This window comes from Boleophthalmus pectinirostris, unplaced genomic scaffold, assembly GCF_026225935.1.
Source record: "Boleophthalmus pectinirostris isolate CB_2022bp ecotype Guang Dong unplaced genomic scaffold, ASM2622593v1 HiC_scaffold_17, whole genome shotgun sequence".
NCBI classification, from domain to species: Eukaryota; Metazoa; Chordata; class Actinopteri; order Gobiiformes; family Gobiidae; genus Boleophthalmus; species Boleophthalmus pectinirostris.
The window spans coordinates 28,589,142-28,614,008 of record NW_026571115.1 but is presented as its reverse complement, the minus strand read 5'-3'; the positions used below and the strand labels follow the sequence as shown (position 1 = coordinate 28,614,008).

The following is a 24,867-nucleotide window of genomic DNA, read 5'->3' as shown; positions in this document are numbered from 1 at the left end:
GAACATCCACAGCAGCTCTTGGTTGGATGTTTTTGTACATGAGCTTCATTCTTCCTGTCACTGTGCTTGTCGGGCACAGTAGTAAACAGCAGTGTCTTCTGCTGTCAGACCTGTGATCTCCATGTACTGGGTGCTGCTGGGACATTTTCAGTCAGAGTGAAGCGTTGTTGAAAGGCACTTGCATAAATAGCAGCATTATTGCCTGTGCTCATTTCTCCAATCCAGTCGAGCCCTTGTCCTGGTCTCTGTCGTATCCAGTTAATGTTGTAGCTTGTCATAGAATAATCAGATGTAACACAGGACATCTTCACACTTTCTCCAGCTCTTTTCAGCAGAGAAGATGGCTGCTCCAGTCTGATCTCTGTCCACACACCTGTACAAGGAAAAAATACATGAATTTAATTTACACTCAAACATGTTTCAAATCACAATTCAAATGTCATAATTATTAAAGTCTTACAGTGAATTGTAGCTATAAATAATAATGTTAGTAGAAGATATTTTGCCATTTTGAAAAACAGATTTGTGTTCGATGTTGCAGTTCAATCTGGTTTCTGTGGCACAGAATAACTTAGTGGTGCTTTTAAAGTGTGTATAATTTGCATATACAGTAACTCCCTCTGCTGGACACAGACAGTAATGCTGATTGTAATTTCATTGTTTGTTCTCTCATTCAATGACAACAATCAAACTATAGTTTAATGAAAGATTATGTCATAATTAGTGCTAAACTGGGAACCTTCATGTGTTTCAGATGCTTCTTCTTCTCATAAGACAATTTTAATAGAAACAGTTTTCTTGTGAAAATGTTAAGTTTATTTATATTCATGGAAAACAAGAATATCTGACATCAATTCATTGAGTGTTTATGGTGACAATAGTGATAGTGGAAACATTGCACTATTTTTTAGCCAGTAGAGAAGAGCACAGTGAACAGAGGAAGTAGTTTTTGTCCCAGCGCTCTGTTATTCTGTCTCATTGTGTCTCTTCTGGCACAGTAATACAGCGCAGTGTCCTCTGTCCTCAGACCGCTCATCTGCAGATACACCTGGCTGCTGGAGTCGTCTCTGGAGATGGTGAAGCGTCCCTCCACTGACTTGGAGTAGTAGATTGGAGTACTGGCTGTGTGCACTAACGCAATCCACTCCAGACCTTTACCTGGAGCCTGTCTAATCCAATTCCACACAGAGCTGCACTGAAGTCAAACCCAGAGGTAGTACATGTGAGTCTATGGGATTCTCCAGGACGTTTGATGGTTGATCCAGACTCTGTTATGGACCAAGCATGAACAATATTGAAAAGGCACACAGCACACAGCAGTATAGTGAAGTGTGTAACAGCCATTGTAGCACAGTGCTGCTGTCAACAGTGTGGTTCTCATTTATATATCAGCTTTACTCAAGCTCCTCCCACTATCCAAACTATGACCATAAACCCAAATTTATGAAAAACATGAATGAAAAGTAAATATTTTAAAGACACAACCAGTCAAAAGTTCAGACACACTTCTTCATTTTTGCTCTTTCTTTATTTTCATGATTATTTACATTGTGGATTCTAACTGAAAGTATAAAAACTATGAATGAATATATATGGAATGTTGAAAAGAAAAATAACCTTGATATAACTGCAGACTTCTTTTAGAATTTAGATTTTAAAGAGGGCATATTGCACTTCTGTGGGATATTAACCACACATTAACACAACATATTCAGATCAACATGTTACTATTGTTTTTCAAAATTCTGTAATCATCAAAAAAAAGGTATTAATTTGTTTTTATAAGTTTCAGTTCAGTTTTTGACGTCCTCCTTTCTCGTTCTTCATTTTACATTCGACTAATGAAACAGCTGCACTTCGCATTTGGTTTGTGAAGTTGTAGTGTTTGTTTTGTGTCATACTTTTCTTTATTAGTGGGAAGTTGTTGTGTGGGAGCATGGGTGACATAGGCTTGTGGGCTGAGCTTTGGATAGGATCGTATTTCCAATCGTAAGGAGGGTTCGAGGCTCGGGAGAGAGCGCTAGATTACTTAAACATGCACGGGTGACATTTAAAATAAGGTTTGCATTGGCTTCTCCCCAAAGTTTATATATCGCCACATGTTTTGGTTATGATAATAGATGGTGGCAGGATGGTTGGTGGTTTAAACAGAATGCCTTTCAAAACACCCAAAGTGCTTTTAAATAGCATTATTCATTCATTCTTCACACACACAGTTTGTAAACAAGTTTTACATTCTATTTATTTATTGATTTATCATAAAATATAATATATCACCAGGGCTCTTCTATTCTTCAACTTCTTCTAATGCACACGAATAAATGGTGAAAACAGATTTACCTCTCTGTCATCATTTGAAGAGTGCAAACATCAAAATCTTGCATTTCATTTTATTCATGGGTATAAATTGGACATTTTAAGCAGATTCTATCAAATGTTTCCTTTGTGAGAATACTGCTAAAACTGATAAAACATCCCACTATTGTTGATTTATTGTCTCCTGAAAATAAAAAAAAGTCAGTCATGTTTTTGTCAAGGTGTTTTTCACTGTGGTAGCTGCTGCCACTATAAACTCACCGTGATCCACCTCTGCACATAAACTCCCCCTGCTGTTTGTCACTATAACTAATGCTGCAACATCAGGAGGATTTCATGATCACTGACACACACACAACTAGAATCTGAACAGACACACACTTGAATCAAATGTGATGTTTTAATTGTTGTTTGTTGTTTCATGTTTGTCTTGTGAATCTAGTTAGTCCATGAATGAGGCAGTTTCTTTTTTTTTTTTTTTTTATGCACATAAAACAGTGACACAGGTTATAAACAAATGAAAATGATTTGATCTAAATCTATGAGTCATTGTTCACTGATATGTCTATCTGTAGATGACACACAAACACATGAGAGAGTCACAGGGAGGAGCTGAACAAAAACTACACTGGAAATAAAGACAGTTCTGATCTGTTAGTGGTCTAAATGGATCCATAAAACCAATAAATATTAATACCATTTTCATCTTCTGACGTTACATTCTGTTACAGCTTTCTCACTGTCAAACACAAAACATAACAGTATCCTGAAAGAAATCATTGCTATTTCATTTTGTCCACTATATAGATATAACATAGTAAAAGCAGAGCAGTGGGGGTGTTAGGGGGATGTTATAGACGCACCGGGACACGGGCTGCATCTGTGGATAAAGTAATATAGAGACTTGAGTTCAGGTTGCATGTTGCTGTGCTGTAGTTGAAGTTTAAAATACTTTAACTATGACCTGAGTATTGCCATATCACAACTCTCCTCTGGTGATTGTAGCTGATGGAAAACTAACACATATAAAAGAATCTTGGATGAAAGAATGAAACTAAATATTATCAGCTCCATGTGCATTATGATTTTAACTTAGAGTTTGTTTGTTTTTTTGTGGTTTATAGCTCTATAGCTGTAGAAGTATTTCAGGATTGTAGATGCTCCTGCACTCATGTTTTTGTCATGGTGTTTTTCACTGTGGCCGCTGCTATATGCACAATGATTCACCTCTGCACAGAAACACTGAACTGTCTGTCTGTCACTCTAACTGCTGCTCAGCTCGAGCTCAGGACGATTTCATTATTAGTCTAATTTCACTGTGAAACCACTTTACTAATTCTTAAATTTGTACATGTTAACTTGAACTAACTTTTTAAACTTATTATAGAATTTAACTTAAATGCTAGAAAACTTTTGAAATAATCTTCCCCCATACACATTTATGATCATTATCAATATTATTTTAGTTTTTTTTCTACATATAAATACAGTTTTCTGTATTCAGTCTTTTACCTGGTGTCCACACATAGAAAAAGTCTCTCATGTTGCTGTGTGACTGGTTTGCTGTGATGATCACACAGAAGAAGTCATTTGGTCTTCATCCTGAGAAAGAAAAAGCCTGAATTGACATAATACATGAAGTATAAAATGTCTGACATAAGATCATATCATGTTTATTTTCTTTGTCATTGTCAGATGAACAATTCTTCCTGATCCCAACTCATTATGGACCAAGCAGCACATATGGGATAAACTGATAAACTGTGCATAGGACGCCCTCTCTGGTACTTACTGTGAATTGCACTCTTTACTGTTTTTGTACAGCTCTACATATACTTTGTGTGACTGTGTGATACCGAGCACAGTAGTACACTGCAGTGTCTCCAGGCTGCATGTTCTGTCCATTCAGAGTCACTGTGTTACTGGAGGAATCTACATTTAAACTGAATTTGCTCTTCAGTGAATCTTTATGGTGAGTGCCTCCTGTGTATTTCATTCCAATCCACTCCAGGCCTTTCCCAGCAGGCTGTCTGATCCATGCTGTGTAGTAGCTGCTAACAGAGTATGAGACAGTACAGGGGATGGTGAGAGTGTGTCCTGGCTGCACAGTCACAGAGGTTGGCTGTGTCAGTGTCTCACACTTCACACCTGTGGAGGACAGAAATGTGTTGAGGAGATGCTTCAATAACAGGAGCATTGTGTGGAAGTGGAGCTGATGTTGAGTGTGAAAGAGGAAAACTCACAGATCAGACAGAGAGCAGCCCACAGCAGAGTGAGTGTGTCCATCCTGAGACTGCACATGTGAGCGAGGAGGAGCAGCAACACACTATGTACTGTACACACATTTACATCTGCTCTGCATACACTCCTCCTCTCACTCAGTCACACAGTCATGGAAAAGGACCAATAGTGTATAAATTGTATATGCATCTGCTCAGAGGAATTTTCATAATATTCAATTTAACATCATGTTTATTATATGACAAGTTGACTTTTTATTGCTAAGCAAATACTAGTTGAAAAGAAGATTTTTTTTCTTTGTAATTGAATTTTCTTTTTTTTTTTTCTTTTTGAAATTATAGTTTGTTCATTGTCAGCAGCATGTGTGATCTTGTTTAGCTTTAACAGAAATAAAAATGATATGAGTCAGAACATTTTGGAACCAGACAGGACTGCCTTTATCACCTGTTCATTTTGTCTCGACAATGAACATTACATTACTTACATTTTAGTGAAATATTGAGATTAAACAAGTTATCATATTATTGAAACTTATTACAGTTGTTGCTTTCATCACTCTAATATGTCTCATAATGCTGTTATGTAAAAAGAACAAACTTGTTAAATGTTTTATTTCTAACATGTTTTAAAATGTATTTCAATATAAAGAGACAGAGTGGATGCTCTCTAAGAATTTACATCTCGTTTTTAAGTATTTGCTTATTGCAAGAAAAACTGTCAATGTTGTCATCTTTCCAACAATATCAGCTATTCCAAACTGACTTCTATGACTTAGAAATATTCAATATGAATGTATGACTAAAATTAGGTTTAGGATGCTTTATGAATTTATTATTTTAGTATTAGACTAGAGTTGGTCTTAAATGCCACTTCAGTTGTCATAATCACAGAGAAATTTACTGAAAGATTACTAACCTGCTAACATGTACTTCTGTGTTATACTTCTGTTCTGTATATGTGTATGATGTATATAGTTGAATAGCCTGTTGTGCTTTACTCTCTGTTAGGGGCTGGCTCTGTGTTTTTGTACAGCTCTGCTGTTGCTCTGAGTCACTGTGATCGCACACAGTAATAAACAGCTGAGTCTTCAGGCTGCAGCCTCTGTCCTTGAATAGTCACTGTTCCTGCAGACGTGTCTCTGCTCAGACTGAACTTGTTCTTCAGAGCATCGTTCTGTCTTAGACCACCTCCTCCCCACTGATGGAAAATCCACTCCAGTTTGCCCTCTCTCTGTCTGATCCAGCCTGTGGCATAGCTGTTGTCAGTGAGAGAGTAACCAGAGACCCGACAGCTGATGGTCAGAGTCTGAGCAGGCTGCAGCAGCACTGAGCCTGGCTGGAGGAGCTCCACACAGTCCACTGTACCTGTGGAAAGACAACATCATCATCACACTCATTCTCCTACAGGGGGCGCTGCTGTGAAGGTCAGGAAGTGTTCTTACAGGAAGCAGCTGCCAGCAGCAGGAGCACAGCCACAGACAACATGACTCAAGTGTGTGTGTCCCTCTCTCCACTCACCTTATATCACTCTGGGATTTGCATATGCATGAATACACCAGTACAGATTTTACTACACACAACTGTGTCATTGGTTAAATCTATCTAGTTTGAAGTTAATTCAAAGTATTAATTCACTCAGTTTGACTTTTTAAAAGGAGGCATGTTATGCCAGTGTGACTTTCTTATTTTTCTTATTTATTTTTCTTATTTCTTATTTCTTATTTCTTATTTATGTTTATTTATTTCGGACAGTAATACATAGAACATAAATTAAAAAACAAAAACTAAAAACTAAATAATAAAAAAAAAGACAAAAACGTAAATACATAGATATAACACAAAAAGTAACTATTTCTATTCTATAATAACAGGCAAAATAAATGTTACGCAGAATTTTAATGTGTCCGAAAAAGGAGTGGGAGGAAGTAAATACTTATTTAACCCCACCCCTTTTTTCTACAATCCCAAATTAACGAAGAACAAATACAAATTCTTGTACATTATAAGCAATAATTGCACAGTACCTCCATTGCATTACAATCTAACAGACAACAACAAATATATGTATATTATGTACACAGATATAGTACACATCATATACACAGATATAATATATACATACCTACATACACATCACATACCCATGCATATCTATCTATATATATATATATATATATATATATATATATATATATATATATATATATATATATATATATATATATATATATATATATATACATATATACACCCATATACATACATATACACATATACCCTAAGCACTCATTTCTTCCGCACAGTATTTTGAAATAATTAATTTTTTAATTGCCCTTTTGAATACATGTATATTCGAACAAAGTTTTAATTCTATTTTCAAGTTGTTCCATAATTTCACCCCACAAACAGAGACACAAAAACTTTTTCTTGTCGTTCGAGCACGAGGCAATTTAAAATTCAAAACGCCTCTTAAGTTATAGTTTGTTTCCCTTTCACAAAAAAGTAGTTGAAGATTTTTTGGTAAGTGCTTATTTTTAGCTTTATACATGACTTGTGCAGTTTGGTACAGAATCAAATCATTCAGTTTGAGTAATTTGGCATGAATAAACAGTGGATTAGTGTGGTCATGAAATTTGACATTATAAACAATTCTTATTGCTTTTTTTTGAAGTTTTATCAATGGTTCTATTGCAGTTTTATAGTTATTGCCCCAAATTTCTGCACAGTATGTTAAATATGGTAAAACCAGTGAACAATAAAGTGTGTAACAAAATAAATTTGTGTCATCTGCAAATAACACTGCTTTAAACAATGTAGACACTTTGCATAGATCGTTAATATATAAAATAAATAATTTAGGTCCTAACACGGACCCTTGTGGCAGGCCACAGACAATGTCCTCATGTGAAGAGCAGTGTTCACCCAGTTTGACAAATTGTTTTCGGTTTACTAAATAACTTTTTAGCCACTTTAAAGCTACCCCTCTTATTCCATACCTTTCCATTTTTTTAAAATAGTAATTGATGATTTATTGTGTCAAAAGCCTTTTTTAAATCTATGAATATACCCGCTATTATTCTCCTTTGATCAATGTGATTGGTTATTGCTTCAATTGAGTCCATCAGAGCGAGTGATGTTGATCTGCTTGTTCTGAAACCGTACTGACTATCGCTGAGGAGGTTGTGTTGACCTATGAATTTTTCCAGTCTAGTGTTGTAGAGCTGTTCTAATATTTTTGAGAATTGTGGTAGTAGAGAAACTGGTCTGTAGTTGGTAAATTCCTGCTTGTTTTCCAGATTTAAATAAAGGTATGACTTTTGCTATCTTCATCTGTAGTGGAACTGTACCAGTTTGAAATGATAGATTGAAGATGTGTGCTAATGGTTTGGCAATTACTGTAATTATTTGTTTTATCAGGGCCATGTCCAAATCAATGTAATCAGTTGATTTCTTATTTTTACATTTCATGACTGTATTGACAATTTCCGTTTCCTCCACAGGGGAAATAAACATGGAATGGGGATTTCTGTCAATTAGTTGTTGGCGTTCTCCTGTGTGTTGAGGGATTTTGGCTGCCAAATCTGGACCCACATTAGCAAAGAACTGATTGAACTTATTTGCCACCATTTCCATGTTATATTCATCTATATTATTATGTGTAAAGAATTTCGGATAGTTTTCTGCTTTTGGCTTATTATTTATGACACTGTTCAATATTTTCCATACCTCTTTCACATTGTTTTTATTATAATCTAATAATTTCCTAAAGTAATCTCTCTTACTTGTACGCAAAATTGTAGTTAATTTGTTTTTATATGTTTTATATCTAGTCTCTGTCTCAATCGTTCTCTTTTTTATAAAATTTCTGAATAGACTATTTTTCTTATTGCAAGCATTTTGAAGACCTTTTGTTATCCAAGGGTGTTCTTTATATCTACTTTTTTTATTATAGTATACAATTGGACAGTTTCTATTATATAACTCTAGAAATATTTTTATAAATTCATTGTATGCACATTCTGCATTTTGGATATTACAAATAGCATCCCAGTCTTGAGAAAGTAAACTATTTTTAAAGGCAGTGATAGTTTGGTCTGATTGAATTCATCTGTGGTATTGTATTTTTTCAGGCACTTTTTTTCTCAATCTAAAATCAGTAACTATGAAAACTGGCAGATGATCTGTGATATCATTTATTAACAACCCGCTTAATGTATGTTTCTCAGTGTCTTTTATGAATGTTTCAGTTTTAAAATAGTTATATTATTATAGCAAAAGAAACATTCAGAACTGAAGAAGCTGCTTGGATGAAAACACTAAAAGCTTTTGTCAAGTTGATAGAATTGATTTTTTTCTTTTACAATGGATCCTTCTTGGACGACTGAAATAATACATAACACTTGTATTTCAAGATATCCAAAGATGCTTTACATGAGAAGACAAACAACGACAAACAAGAGAAAAAGACAGTTAATGAAAGTTTTCTTTTTTCTTAAAGAGATGGGTTTTCAGGGCTTTTTTAAACATGAGCAGTGTGGGTGAGTCTCTGATGTGTTTGGGTAGTGAGTTCCAGAGGGTGAGGGCAGCAGTGGAGAAGGCCTGGTCGCCCCAGGTCTTATGTTTAGTCCTGGTGGGGGGAGACAGGAGGTTGGTGTCAGCTGATCGGAGGGCACGGGTGGTGCTGTGGTGGTGGAGGAGCTCAGAGAGGTAGGTGGGGGTCAGGTTGTGGAGGGACACAATGGTGAGGAGTGTGAACTGGATGCGCTGGGGGATGGGGACAGGGGTGATGTGTTCAGGGGAGGAGGTGCAGGTGAGGAGGCAGGCAGCAGAGTTCTGGATGTACTGGAGTCTACTGAGGAGTTTGGAGGGTGAACCATAGAGCAGGATATTGCAGTTGTCGAGGCATAAGGTGACAAAGACGTGGATGAGGGTTTGAGCAGACTGAGGGGAGAGGGATGGGCGGAGGCGAGCAATGTTCCGGAGGTGATAGAAAGCAGTTCTGGTGATGTGTTTGACGTGATGTTCAAAGGAAAGAGTCTGGTCAAAGAGGATGCTGAGGTTACAGAGGTGGGAGGAGGAGGAGGGGACTGAAGAGCCATGAATGGAGAGGGTGAAGTTATTGTGAGTTTTGGTGAGTGTTTTGGGGCCGATAATGAAGATTTCATTTTTGTTGCAGTAGAGTTGGAGGAAGTTTGACTGTAGCCAGGACTTTATTTCAGAGATGCAGTTTGTGAGGGTGGAATGTGTGGCCAGGGTTATGGTTTTGGTGGACAGGTAGAGTTGGATGTCATCAGCGAAACAATGGAACTGGAGGCCGTGGCGGCAGATTATGTGACCGAGGAGGAGGATGTAGAGCACAGGTGTCAAACATATGGCCCGGGGGCCAGATCCGGCCCTCCAAGACCTTTAATCTGGCCCTTGGCTGGTTTTCTACTAAAATAATTTTATTATATTTTCTATTAAAATATTGGTAATTTTCTGCACCGCTAGCATATCAGCATCTCCAGCGTCTCTGTACGTGGCCCCTCCCACCAGAGCAGCACAAATGAAGACTTGCCTCTTTCCAAACGCTCTTAAAGGACGATCGTTTTGACTGTTGACCGTGACACCCTCATCAGAAAAATGTCAAAAATGAGAAAAGTGGAGCCGAGTGCAGGATTTTACAACAAAAATTGACTTATTCCTATTTGAATACAAGTTCATGTTAAAACATTGTGTTTTTCTTAAAGTTTCAGGTTGTTCATAATATTATAATATTTTGTAAATGAAAGAGTTCACTCAATTAAAAATGATTTCTGTAATAGATTTACGTTTCTCTGCACAAATATCTGAACATATTGCTATTTTTGTGGTATATATGCCATGAGTTTTCTGATCCGGCCCCTTTGGGAACAAAGTAGGTTGGATACGGCCCCCGGACCAAAATGAGTTGGACACCCCTGATGTAGAGAATGAAGAAGAGCGGGCCGAGAACTTAACCTTGGGGAACTCCTTGAGTAAGTGGGGCAGAGGGGGACTTGCAGTGGTTGACATGGATGAATTGGTGTCTGTCGGTGAGGTATGAGGTGAACCAGGAGAGGGCGAAGTCAGTGATGTTGAAGGTGGTTTGCAGGCGGTAGAGGAGGATGGAGTGATCGATGGTGTCAAAAGCAGCAGTGAGGTCCAGGAGGATGAGGATGTTGAGGTTCCCAGAGTCACAGGAGAGCAGGAGGTCATTAGTGACTCGGAGGAGGGCTGTCTCGGTGCTGTGGTGGAAGTGGAAACCGGATTGGAAACATTCAAACAGGTTATTGGTGGTGAGGTGGGATTTCAGTTGGGTGGAGACGGCACATTCGATTCGAGTTTGGAGAGAAATGGGAGGTTAGAGATGGGTCTGTAGTTGTTTGGAAAGTCTGGGTCAAGTCCAGGTTTTTTGAGGATAGGAGTAATGGTGGTGAGCTTAAGCGCGGAAGGGACGGAGCCAGTGGACAGAGAGAAGTTCATGATGGATGTGAGGAATGAGGACTGAGCAGGCAGACCGGCTTTGCCAAAGGTGGATGGGATGGGATCAGGGAAACAGCTGCAGGTTTTCATGCCTTCCAGAAGTTCAGGTAAGTCAGAGGGGGAGATCTGGGAGAAATGGGACAGGGTGGAGCAAGTAGTGGGAGGGCATGGGAGATGTAAGAGTGAGGGACGGAGATGCACAGAGGTGGTCGTATATGTTGGTGATTTTATTTGGAAAAAATGACAGGAAGGAGATAAACTTTTCTTCTGTGAATGATTGTGAGCCATTATCCAGGGGATTGAGGTGTTTGTTAATGGTGGTGAAAAGTGTTTTGGGATTTCCAAAGCCTGACTGAATGAGGTGGGAATAGTAGGTGGTCCGGGCTTGAGACAGGACTTCCTTGAATTGTTGAAGACCGGATTCACTATCTCACTATGAATTAGTAAAACAAACAACACTTATTCATAATAAACTCTATTTGCTTGTCATTAATTAAGTGTTTATTTGTGTTTAATATGAATTAATATGAATTTATTATAAATTGTGATTCAATATTCTAGAACCACATGCACTTAAATCTTCAGTGAGATTTTGCTGTGTATAGGGCGACCCCTCTGGTTGTTATTGTGAATGGCACCCTTTAATGTTTTTGTACAGTTGTAGATATACTTTGTGTCACTGTGGTCTCGGGCACAGTAGTACACAGCCGTGTCCTCAGTCTGGAGGTTGTTCATCTGCAGATACAGCTGGTTTCTGCTGTTGTCTCTGGAGATAGTGAACCTGCTTTTCACTGACTCAGAGTAAGCAGTGCCTGCACTGGGGTTAATGTGAGCCAGCCACTGCAGCCCCTTCCCAGGAGCCTGTCTGATCCAATTCATGTAAAGGCTGCTAAATGTGAACCCAGATGTTGTACAGGTCAGTCTGTGGGACTCTCCTGGTCTTTTCACAGTTGGACCAGATTCAGTCAGAGTCTGAGCAAAGACACCTGTGGAAACAAGCCAAAACTGTATTCAAATTCATCCTGCTGTCATTTACCAGTATTAGTCCAGAGCAACAGTTCACCTGTCCAGTATGTGACAAACACAAGTGCTGTCCTGTAGTCCATTTTGTTCAAGTGTCCACAGCTCTGTTTCCTCTCCACACAGAGTTAAATAGAGGAGAGGATTTCAGGTTTGCATTGGCTCCTCCCCAAAGTTTATATATCGCCACATGTTTTGGTTATGAAAATAGATGGTGGCAGGATGGTTGGTGGTTTAAGCAGCACATCTTTCAAAACACCCAAAGTGCTTTTAAGTTGCATTATTCATTCATTCTCCACACACAGGGTTTGTAAGCCAAGTTTTACATGCTATTTATTTATTGATTTATCATAAAATATAAATTCAGAGTTTGTCCCTACTGCTAAATTCAATTGAAATCACAAACACATAAAATTTCAAAATACATTTTTAGAAACAGATAGTTAAAGTGTGAAGAGTTATAGGGCCAAAACTGTCCCTTGTGGGTCCAAACATTACATATTAAGATAAAACAATACAATATAATAATATAATACTATAATTCTGCTGTCAGACCTGTGATCTTCATGTACTGGGTGCTGCTGGGGACAATTTCAGTCAGAGTGAAGTGTTGAAAAGCGCTGATGTAAGAAATTAAAATGTTCCATGGTCATGTTGCCTGCTTATTATTTTAACACTGTATTTTACTGTATGGAACTTTTTATTTTTATTGGTTATGGTTCACTGTATTTAACAATATTTAATTATTTATTTATTCAGTTAGTGTCAATTATTCACTGTTTTTACAGAACCACGTTGTTACTGTCATGTTTTATTAGCTCTATAAATCTTATATCCAAAATATGATTCTATTCTACCTACACTACAAATATGTTTGTATTATGTGTTTCACCAGGGCTCTTCTATTCTTCAACTATTTCTAATGCACATGAATAAATGGTGAAAACAGATTTACCTCTCTGTCATCATTTGAAGAGTGCAAACATCAAAATCTTGCATTTCATTATATTCATGGCTATAAACTGGACATTTTAAGCTGATTCTATCAAATATTTCCTTTGTGAGAATAACAGTTTTATTAAAAGCCAAGATCAGAAAAATCATATTATTGAAACTGACTGCAATAGTTCTTTTTATCATTCAAACAGGTCTGGTAATGCTAGTATTGACCCACTTCTATCATTGTTTTTTTTTTTCAAAAATGTTTTAAATGTAATTCTATTTGCCTAATGTAAAATAATAATAATTTTAATAGACTTCCGCTCTGTCATCTCAGTTTGTGTACAGCTGTGGAGCTCTCTGCACCACTGTGCCTCTCGTGCACAGTAATAAACAGCCGTATCTCCTTCCTTTGCACTGTGAAGTTGTAAATACACAGTGTTTGTTGAAGTGTCTTTTGTGATAGAAAATTGGCCCTGGACACTTTGAGCAAATATGGTGCCTGTTCCACTGTCAATGCGACCGATCCAGTCCAGTCCTCGCCCTGGTTTCTGACGAATCCAGTGCAGCCAAGCTAAAGAGAGCCCCTCCACTTTACAGGACAGTGAGACAGACTGTCCCGGGCTGGTGACCACTGGCTCTGAAGAGGTCAGAGACTGGGCCTGGACCACTGGAAAACACAGAGAGTTGAAATGGTGTAAAGTGCTGTTTGTGCTGTAGATGTGTTCAGTGTCTGTACCCACCTGGAATAAGAGCCCAGAGGAACACAGTCACTGCTCTCCCCATCATAGTGGAAACTTGAGGAGCTCTGCAAAGACTCACTTTCACTTGGGCTCTATAAAGAGAGTGGGTGTGGCAACGTTCTGACTATTTACAAGTATTTGCTTAATTCAAGTAAATCTGTCAGCATTCAAATATCTAAAATTAAGCATATTATCATATTTTACACTTGACCCATTTGATTATCTTATTATTGCTCGTGAAATCAACTTCAGTTTTCATGAATACAGAGAAATTTTCTGAAAGATTACCTAAAGATGTACTAGTCTGCTCATATGTAGTCCCAGGTTATAAGACTGTATACTGTTCTGATAATGTGTAGTTGAATTACCTTTTCTTTAATGAGCTTTACAGTCTGTTAGGGGCCGACACTGTGATTGTGCACAGTGACATGTACGATTCAGCAGCGTCACAGTGCGGCACTTTACACTGTTACTATGATGTTTATCAGGTCATTTTACTTCATTATTGCTGCATTTATAGTATCTTCTCTCTTTAATGTCTCTATTTCTTTTTGAATTTTATGATGATTATTTATGTTTTGATTTGTTTGTATTGCAATTTTCATGTATTTCTTATTCTGTAAATCACTTTGAATTACTTTGTGTATGAGCTGTACTATACAAATAAACTTGCCTTGCCATGGCATTTACTTCACAGATTGAGATGGAGTGTGAAAAGATTTGGAGTAAAACATCCCCCTGCAGGACCCCAATATATTTTACACAACACTATGGCCCTAGTCTAGACAAACATACAGGTGTGTTTTCAGTTGCTCTGTAATGACATTTGTTTAAAGAATAAACTAGAAGTGCTCATATAAAGAGTGAATGACTCAAAAATTAGGAATCTCCAAATCATTTTTCCAACAATATTTTAAAAAAGTACATTTCTGATCATTTGAAATCAGGTAAAAAAAATGCAGTTGAATTAACAGAATCCAGTTTCATGTTAAAATCATACATCCATTTATATTTATGGGTATAAATAAAAGGTAAAGTTTGAATCGTGTTGCCTCAAGTTTTTGTTTTTCTTTGTGGCATTAGTGCTGAAAATTGGTGAAGCATCACACTATTTTTAGCCAGTAGAGAAGAGCACAGTGAAGAGAGGAAGTAGTTTTTGTCCCAGCGCTCTGTTATTCTGTCTCATTTTGTCTCTTCTGGCACAGTAATACAGCGCAGTGTCCTCTGTCCTCAGACCGCTCATCTGCAGATACACCTGGCTGCTGGAGTCGTCTCTGGAGATGGTGAAGCGTCCCTCCACTGACTTGGAGTAAAAGAAGTGACTACTGCCAGTGTGCACAAATGCAATCCACTCCAGACCTTTACCTGGAGCCTGTCTCACCCAGTTCCATGTATGGCTGAAGTCAAACCCAGAGGTAGTACATGTGAGTCTATGGGATTCTCCAGGACGTTTGATGGCTGATCCAGACTCTGTTATGGACCAAGCATGAACAATATTGAAAAGGCACACAGCACACAGCAGTATAGTGAAGTGTGTAACAGCCATTGTAGCACAGTGCTGCTGTCAACAGTGTGGTTCTCATTTAAATATCAGCTTTACTCAAGCTCCTCCCACTATCCAAACTATGACCATAAACCCAAATTTATGAACAACTTGATGAAAATAAATATTTAAATATGTATTTACATATTATATAATAAGTGCTGGAGGCTGAATAAAGGAGGCTGTCAGTGAGAGAGAAATTTAAAAGTATCTTAGAAGAAATTCAGATGAGAGAGTGAAACAAGATATTTTCAACTCCATATGACTTTTGATTCAGAGAAAGTTTAGTTTACAGCTCTATGTATGTATGTAGAAATATGTCAGGACTCTAGATGTTCTTGGAGTCATGTTTTTGTCATGGTGTTTTTCACTGTGGTAGCTGCCATGTGCACAGTGACACACCTCTGCACATAAACACCCTGTCTGTCTGTCTGTCTGTCTGTCTGTCTGTCTGTCACTCTAACTGCTGCTCAACTATAGGGAGGATTCCATTATAGATCTATTTCACTGTCAAACAAATCTACTTTTGGGCTCACAGTCACCTCAAACATTGGTGTCAAAAAACAAATAAAAACAAATACTTTTTTTTTTTTTTTAATGAAAACTGAAACATTTTGAGACACTTTTGGAATTACTTTGTAAAAAGAAGTAAACATTTTTGATCAACTTGGCCTTTCCCCGTTAGAGCAATAAAGGACACCAGGTCTGTAGCTGCTACCACAGTGAGGAGTGAAGCAGATCAAATAAACATTAAACACAGAGGAGTCATGTTTTGCAGTTTTAATTCACACCGTGGAGTCACTGTAACTGCTGCTCAACTGTGGCTCAGGAGGATTTTAGTTTTAGTCAAATTTCTCTGCAAAAGGTTAAGCACAAATCAAGAAATGTTATAAGGTGTCAGATTTAAAATAGCTACATTACAATAGCTAAACAAAAATTCAGAACTTAAGAAGCTGCTCAGGATGAAAACTCAGAAAGCTTTTGTCCAGTCCAGAATTGATTTTTTCTTTTACTGTGGATCCTACCTGGACGACTGATGAATTAAACAAACAGCTGCATTACTACTTTAAAATAACTCATATATATCAAGACTTAAATAATTAATTAGTAAACAAAGATTTAATTTATAATAAACAAATTGTTAATATAGTATTTGCTCATCATGAATTATGTGTTTATTTGTGTTTAAGATGAATTAATCTGCATTTATTATAAAGTGTGACTCAATATTCTAGAACCACCTGCACTTAAAGCTTCAGTGACATTTTGCTGTGTATAGGGCGACCCCTCTGGTTGTTATTGTGAATTGCACCCTTTAATGTTTTTGTACAGTTGTAGATATACTTTGTGTCACTGTGCTTCTCGGGCACAGTAGTACACAGCCGTGTCCTCAGTCTGGAGGTTGTTCATCTGCAGATACAGCTGGTTTCTGCTGTTGTCTCTGGAGATGGTGAACCTGCCTTTCACTGACTCAGAGTAATAAGTGCTCCCACCGCTCCATATGACAGCCAGCCACTGCAGCCCCTTCCCAGGAGCCTGTCTGATCCAGCTCATGCCATAGCTGCTAAATGTGAACCCAGATGTTGTACAGGTCAGTCTGTGGGACTCTCCTGGTCTTTTCACAGCTGGACCAGATTCAGTCAGAGTCTGAGCAAAGACACCTGTGGAAACAAGCCAAAACTGTATTCAAATTCATCCTGCTGTCATTTACCAGTATTAGTCCAGAGCAACAGTTCACCTGTCCAGTATGTGACAAACACAAGTGCTGTCCTGTAGTCCATTTTGTTCAAGTGTCCACAGCTCTGTTTCCTCTCCACACAGAGTTAAATAGAGGAGAGGATTTCAGGTTTGCATTGGCTCCTCCCCAAAGTTTATATATCACCACATGTTTTGGTTATGAAAATAGATGGTGGCAGGATGGTTGGTGGTTTAAGCAGCACACCTTTCAAAACACCCAAAGTGCTTTTAAATTGCATTATTCATTCATTCTCCACACACAGGGTTTGTAAGCCAAGTTTTACATTCTATTTATTTATTGATTTATTTATCACAAAATATAAATTCAGAGTTTGTCCCTACTGCTAAATTCAACTGAAATCACAAACACATACAAATTCAAGATGCATTTTTAGAAACAGATAGTTAAAGTGTGAAGAGTTATAGGGCCAAAACTGTCCCTTGTGGGTCCTTCAACATCACATATCAATATATCAGCCACATTGTTTCACTTTTTACACATGAGTCAATATTATTCTGTTCTAGCTACACTACAACTATGTTTGTATTATGTGTTTCACCAGGGCTCTTCTATTCTTCAACGACTTCTAATGCACACGAACAAATGGTGAAAACAGATTTACCTCTGTCATCATTTGAAGAGTGCAAACATCAAAATCTTGCATTTCATTATATTCATGGGTATAAATTGGACATTTTAATCAAATCAATCAAATATTTCCTTTGTGAGAATACTGCTAAACTGATAAAACATACCACTATTTTTAATGTATTGTCTCTTGAAAAAAATAAAATAAAATTCAGTCATGTTTAAACTCCCCCTGCTGTCTCTCACTATAACTAATGCTGCAACATCAGGAGGATTTCATGATCACTGACACACACACAACTAGAATCTGAACAGACACACACTTGAATCAAATGTGATGTTTTAGTTGTTGTTTGTTGTTTTATGTTTGTCTTGTGAATGTAGTTAGTCCATGAATGAGGCAGTGCTGTTTCTATTTTTTTCTTCGTGTTATGCACATGAAACAGTGACACGGGTTATAAACAAATGAAAATGATTTGATCTAAATCTATGAGTCATTGTTCACTGATATGTCTATCTGTAGATGACACACAAACACACGTGTATTTAGGCAGTGTGATTGATTCTTGCTGATCCCAACACATTATGGACCAAGCCAAAGCAATATTCTAGAGCCGTGTGGACCAAAGGCAGAAGTGATATTTTGATATGTATAGGACGCCCTCTCTGGTACTTACTGTGAATTGCACTCTCTACTGTTTTTGTACAGCTCTACATATACTTTGTGTGACTGTGGTCGTCTGGCACAGTAGTACACTGCAGTGTCTCCAGGCTGCATGTTCTGTCCATTCAGAGTCACTGTTTTTGTGGAAGTGTCTAAATCAATACTGAATTTGTTCTTCAGAGAATCTTTATAGTAAGAAGCTGAGGTGTATTTCATTCCAATCCACTCCAGGCCTTTCCCAGCAGGCTGTCTGATCCATGCTGTGTAGTAGCCAAGAGAGTATGAGACAGTACAGGGGATGGTGAGAGTGTGTCCTGGCTGCACAGTCACAGAGGTTGGCTGTGTCAGTGTCTCACACTTCACACCTGTGGAGGACAGAAATGTGTTGAGGAGATGCTTCAATAACAGGAGCATTGTGTGTAAGTGGAGCTGATGTTGAGTGTGAAAGAGGAAAACTCACAGATCAGACAGAGAGCAGCCCACAGCAGAGTGAGTGTGTCCATCCTGAGACTGCACATGTGAGCGAGGAGGAGCAGCAGCACACTATGTACTGTACACACATTTACATCTGCTCTGCATACACTCCTCCTCTCACTCACACATACAAATCCCCTATGAGGAACTAAAAAATGTGCACACATTTGGTCAGACTCATGTTTATCAAATCAGAAGTTGAATTTCTTGAATGACTAAGAAAATACTAAAATCTGTGATTAATTTTTTTATTAATATTTGTATATAATTATATAATACCAGCAGCATGTATGATTTTTACTATTAACTTAAAGACAAATTTAAGTACATTTTTAAATTTGACAGGGCTACTCTTTATCACCTGTTCATTTTGTTACAACCATGGACAGAACTTACAGTTTATCAAGTAATTAAGATTCAACAAGTCATCACATTATTGAAACTTATTACAGCAGCTGTTTCCATCATTAAAACATGTCTAAGAATAATGCAATATAAAAAAAAATGTATTACATTTACAGGCACAGACAACATGACTCTGTTCTGTATTATAATATATAAAGAACAGTGTCACTATGAATTCATATCTGGTTTGAATTGAAACAAGAGACATATGTTTTAAACTGCCTTTTAGGCTTGTAAGAAATGTCTCCCTTCTTTTTTTTTTTTTTTTTTTTCAATTCCTATTTGTGACTTTATTTAATTTTGTCTTATTAAAAACAAATTTAAATGGTATCATTTCCCTAAATATAAACAATACAGACTTCATCATTCATTGCCATTTAATCCAAATACTGGTCATCTTTTTTCTTCAAAAGTCTAAATTCTGCTCTAAACCACATGCTTTAACTGACAAATGCTCAACAATAATTTTTGACGATTAAAAATGACCGAATCTCAATCTCGATTAGTTGCACAGCTCTATTTTAATTGTGTAAATATTGAATTACAACTTACTAATAAAAATAAATAATAATAATAAGGATAAATACATAAAATAAATTAATAAATCAATAATAATAATAATAATAATAATAATAATAATAATAATAATAATAATACCCCCCCCCCAAAAAAAAAAAATGAAAAAAAGGGAGGGGGGAGAGGGGGGAGGGAGGGGTGCAGTACAGAGTTTCTCAATGCAGTGACACAAACATTTACATACACATATATTTTGACATTGTCCAAGAGTATGTTGTTCTTATTTTACTGGGCTTTGTCCAAATAGGGTTTTGCCACAGTCCATAGGTCATCAGTCCGTTTGTTTTTTGTGTCCAACGATTGAGCCGCCTGCTCCATAGAAATTAAATCCAAAAAATCTTTGTACCAATTGTCTATCTCGAAGCATTTATGTTTGCGTTCCTTCCAGTTCATCATAATAATACGTTTTGCTGATAAAAACCCCAGTGATAATATGTGGTCCAGTTTTTGGGATGACAAATCTTGAGTTCTTATTCCAAATAGGCACAACAGCGGACATAGAGAAATCTGCTCATCAAACATACAAGACAGACGATCCATTACAACGCTCCAATATTGTTTCACTTCAGGGCAATGCCACAACATGTGTATAAGTGTGCCCTCTGCCCCACAACCATGCCAACACAGTTTAGATCATTTGTTATCCATTTTGTTTAGTATATATGGTGTTATATAAGCTCGATGTAATTAATATGAGCTGCAGAATTTTATATCTCACACACATTTAGAAATTTTTGTGGAGTTTTTGCAGTGCTGTTTCCCATTGTGAGGCAGTAATAGACATTCCCAAATCACGTACCCATAGATTTTTTGTTGAATTATTGACATCCCCTTTAGTGTGACGTAAAAGTTTATAAATTCTTGAGACTGTACCTTGTCGTGCAACAGCACGTTTACATTTTTTCCTCCACTCCTTCTTGTCCCCCATGCTCTTATCCTGTGACAATGAAGATTTTAAGACAGATTTAATTTGCATGTAAGTTAAGAATTCAGATTCTTTTCAAACCACTCCTAGTTTTTAATTCACTGAATGATATAAATTATTTCCATTCTTAATCACCTGTGATACATTATTAATATTACTTAATTGCCAGGTTTTATTATTTAGAGTTCTTTTTACCTGCCATAAACAGGGGATTGGACCAAAGGGGACAAGAAGGTAAGGATTTCCCGGTAAAGTTTAAATATTTCTGCAATAATTTGATAATATCACCAGAAAATTTAAGCAATGAAACATTAATATTTGAGATAGTCTTAGGACTGTACCAAAGGGTNCTACTCTTTATCACCTGTTCATTTTGTTACAACCATGGACAGAACTTACAGTTTATCAAGTAATTAAGATTCAACAAGTCATCACATTATTGAAACTTATTACAGCAGCTGTTTCCATCATTAAAACATGTCTAAGAATAATGCAATGTAAAAAAAAATGTATTACATTTACAGGCACAGACAACATGACTCTGTTCTGTATTATAATATATAAAGAACAGTGTCACTATGAATTCATGTCTGGTTTGAATTGAAACAAGAGACATATGTTTTAAACTGCTTTTCAGACTTGTAAGAAATGTCTCCCTTCTTTTTTTTTTTTTTTTTTTTTCAATTCCTATTTGTGACTTTATTTAATTTTGTCTTATTAAAAACAAATTTAAATGGTATCATTTCCCTAAATATAAACAATACAGACTTCATCATTCATTGCCATTTAATCCAAATACTGGTCATCTTTTTTCTTCAAAAGTCTAAATTCTGCTCTAAACCACATGCTTTAACTGACAAATGCTCAACAATAATTTTTGACGATTAAAAATGACTGAATCTCAATCTCGATTAGTTGCACAGCTCTATTTTAATTGTGTAAATATTGAATTACAACTTACTAATAAAAATAAATAATAATAATAAGGATAAATACATAAAATAAATTAATAAATCAATAATAATAATAATAATAATAATAATAATAATAATAATAATAATAATAATACCCCCCCCAAAAAAAAAAAAGAAAAAAAGGGAGGGGGGAGAGGGGGAGGGAGGGGTGCAGTACAGAGTTTCTCAATGCAGTGACACAAACATTTACATACACATATATTTTGACATTGTCCAAGAGTATGTTGTTCTTATTTTACTGTGCTTTGTCCAAATAGGGTTTTGCCACAGTCCATAGGTCATCAGTCCGTTTGTTTTTTTGTGTCCAACGATTGAGCCGCCTGCTCCATAGAAATTAAATCAAAAAAATCTTTGTACCAATTGTCTATCTCGAAGCACTTATGTTTGCGTTCCTTCCAGTTCATCATAATAATACGTTTTGCTGATAAAAACCCCAGTGATAATATGTGGTCCAGTTTTTGGGATGACAAATCTTGAGTTCTTATTCCAAATAGGCACAACAGCGGACATAGAGAAATCTGCTCATCAAACATACAAGACAGACGATCCATTACAACGCTCCAATATTGTTTCACTTCAGGGCAATGCCACAACATGTGTATAAGTGTGCCCTCTGCCCCACAACCATGCCAACACAGTTTAGATCATTTGTTATCCATTTGGTTTAGTATATATGGTGTTATATAAGCTCGATGTAATAATTTGAGCTGCAGAATTTTATATCTCACACATTTAGACATTTTTGTGGAGTTTTGCAGTGCTGTTTCCCATTGTGAGGCAGTAATAGGCATTCCCAAATCACGTACTCATAGATTTTTTGTTGAATTATTGACATCCCCTTTAGTGTGACGTAAAAGTTTATAAATTCTTGAGACTGTACCTTGTCGTGCAACAGCACGTTTACATTTTCCTCCAACTCCTTCTTGTCCCCCATGCTCTTATCCTGTGACAATGAAGATTTTAAGACAGATTTAATTTGCATGTAAGTTAAGAATTCAGATTCTTTCAAACCACTCCTAGTTTTTAATTCACTGAATGATATCAAATTATTTCCATTCTTAATCACCTGTGATACATTATTAATATTACTTAATTGCCAGGTTTTGTTATTTAGAGTTCTTTTACCTGCCATAAACAGGGGATTGGACCAAAGGGGACAAGAAGGTAAGGATTTCCCGGTAAAGTTTAAATATTTCTGCAATAATTTGATAATATCACCAGAAAATTTAAGCAATGAAATATTAATATTTGAGATAGTCTTAGGACTGTACCAAAGGGTCGCTAATGATAAATCTGGATTGTACTCTTGTACTATTTTTTCCTCAAGCCATTTCCAGCTTCCAGTTTCTCGAGTACTACAATAGGCCCAGTTTAGGGGGTACCTAGAATTATATGCTATATAATATAAGTGAATATCTGGCAATCCCACTCCACCCTTGTCAGGGGGTTGAATCAGTTTTTTATGGCCAATCCGTGGCTTTTTGCCTTTCCATAAAAAGTCAGTCATCAATTTGTTAATTTCTTTAAACCATTTTGGGGGGAATTTTAGAGGAATAGATGAGATAATGAAAGCTAGTCTAGGAAGAAAATTCATTTTAATTATTTCAGCTCTGCCCCACAGTGAGAGGGGCAGAACTGTCCATCTTTGTACATCTTCCTTAAGAGTCTTCATGAGGTCGGCCATATTCAATTCGACCATAGTCTCAACAGGAGATCTGATTTGGACACCAAGATATTTCATACCTTTAGGTTTCCACTGGAAGGGGGCAGTATCGAGATGAGACTGGAAGGTATAACGGTTAAGAGGGATAGCCTCACTTTTTGCATAGTTAACTTTGTATCCAGAAATTTTTCCAAAATCATCAACTAATTTAAGCAACTGTGGGATAGATCTTTGTGGATTTGTTATAGTTAATAAAATATAATCTGCAAATAAGTTTAATTTGAATTCATAATCTGCAATATTAATACCCGAAATAGTTTTGTGTGCCCGTATTGCACACGCCAGTGGCTCTAACGCAAGAATAAAAATAAGGGGAGAGGCTGGACATCCTTGACGTGTAGAGCGGTATAGTTGAAACGCTTCAGATAGCATACCATTTGTTTTTACTTTGCTAATGGCAGAGCTTTCACCCAATTGATATACTTAGGACCAAACCCATATTTAGAGAGTACATAAAATAAATATTCCCATTCAATCCTATCAAAGGCTTTTTCAGCATCCAGAGACAATGCTATCGCTGGATGCTGAAAGTCCTCTGCCCTCTTCATCACATGCAGAAGCCTCCTTAAGTTATTAGAGGCCAAGCGGCCTTGAATAAAACCTGTTTGATCTACATGAATCAACAAAGGAATAACTTTTTCCATTCGTTTTGCCAGTAATTTAGCAAACAATTTATAATCATTATTTAGAATGCTCAAAGGTCTATAATTATTCATTTGCTGGTGATCTTTTCCTATTTTAGGAATAAGCGATATGGAGGCCTGCCGCATTGTTGGTGGCATTGAGTATTTGTCTATTATATCATTAAATAATAATGTCAGGTAAGGAGCAAGAATCTCCTGAAAACATTTATAAAATTCTATTATATATCCATCGTTTCCTGGTGTTTTCCCATTTGACAGAGATGTAATTGCAGTTTTAATTTCATTTGTTTGAATTGGTCTTTCCATAAAATCAGCAACGGTCTTTGTTAGAGAAGGTAAGTTTAAGTTTTGAAGAAAATCCTCTATGTCATTCCCATTACAATAACACTCTGATTTATAAAGATTACTATAAAAATTGGCAAATGCTTGGTTAATCTCCTTAGGGTCATTTATCAGTAGACCATTATTATTATAAATGGATGAGATTGATTGGCGACTCTCTTGTTGTTTTAGTTTTAGAGCAAGCATTTTGCCTGCTTTATCTCCAGACTCATAGAATTGCTTTCGTAGCTTAAAAAGTGCATACGCGAAATGTCTCCCTTCTAATTCACTTCACTCAGAGTTGTATTTAGAGTGATTCAGACATGTCAACGTAATCTTTATTCTTCTGTGATTAAAACACTATTTCTCCCAGTGCTCTGCTTTGTTTTGTTTTAACTATAGAGCAATCACAATAAAATGACAATAATTTCTTGTATTGTCACTGCACACACTGAGTTCTTTCAGAATAATGATGTTGGACTGTGTATTTGACTGTGAGAAAGCTGTACTAGGATATGATGTAAAAATATAACACTGCTTTTCATATTCAT

General features: G+C 36.7%; 1 protein-coding gene and 5 gene segments (V, D, J or C); all 6 read right to left on the bottom strand.

The window, feature by feature from the left end:
• ighd (immunoglobulin heavy constant delta) overlaps nt 1-12,149 on the bottom strand; it is a 96,331-nt gene extending 84,182 nt beyond the window's left edge. For 4 of the 19 annotated variants that reach the window (XM_055152275.1, XM_055152289.1, XM_055152311.1 and 1 more), the window contains exons 1-3: nt 12,103-12,149; nt 11,726-12,025; nt 2,557-2,569 (exon numbers count right to left, since the gene is read on the bottom strand). In XM_055152275.1, coding sequence (XP_055008250.1) covers nt 2,557-2,569; nt 11,726-12,025; nt 12,103-12,145 — 356 coding nt within the window. In that variant the 5' untranslated portion in view covers nt 12,146-12,149. Of the gene's footprint in view, nt 1-2,554; nt 2,571-4,167; nt 4,465-4,559; nt 4,605-11,725; nt 12,026-12,102 lie in introns of those variants that run through there. The other 15 variants (XM_055152277.1, XM_055152286.1, XM_055152281.1 and 12 more) reach the window with 5 other exon arrangements.
• Nucleotides 5,593-6,057, bottom strand: LOC129408560 (Ig heavy chain V region MC101-like). The segment is given in 2 exon segments: nt 5,593-5,921; nt 5,999-6,057. Coding segments are annotated over 2 exon segments (357 nt in total).
• A 675-nt stretch (nt 12,150-12,824) lies between the features above and the next one.
• On the bottom strand, nt 12,825-13,825 carry LOC129408742 (immunoglobulin heavy variable 3-74-like). The segment is given in 3 exon segments: nt 12,825-12,835; nt 13,345-13,668; nt 13,742-13,825. Coding segments are annotated over 3 exon segments (381 nt in total).
• Nucleotides 13,826-14,767: 942 nt separating this feature from the next.
• Nucleotides 14,768-15,341, bottom strand: LOC129408551 (immunoglobulin heavy variable 3-21-like). The segment is given in 1 exon segment: nt 14,768-15,341. A coding segment is annotated over 1 exon segment (432 nt).
• Nucleotides 15,342-16,460: 1,119 nt separating this feature from the next.
• Nucleotides 16,461-17,117, bottom strand: LOC129408566 (Ig heavy chain V region 914-like). The segment is given in 2 exon segments: nt 16,461-16,945; nt 17,023-17,117. Coding segments are annotated over 2 exon segments (354 nt in total).
• A 1,166-nt stretch (nt 17,118-18,283) lies between these two features.
• On the bottom strand, nt 18,284-18,777 carry LOC129408741 (immunoglobulin heavy variable 4-38-2-like). The segment is given in 2 exon segments: nt 18,284-18,639; nt 18,735-18,777. Coding segments are annotated over 2 exon segments (399 nt in total).
• Between the last annotated feature and the right edge of the window lie 6,090 nt (nt 18,778-24,867).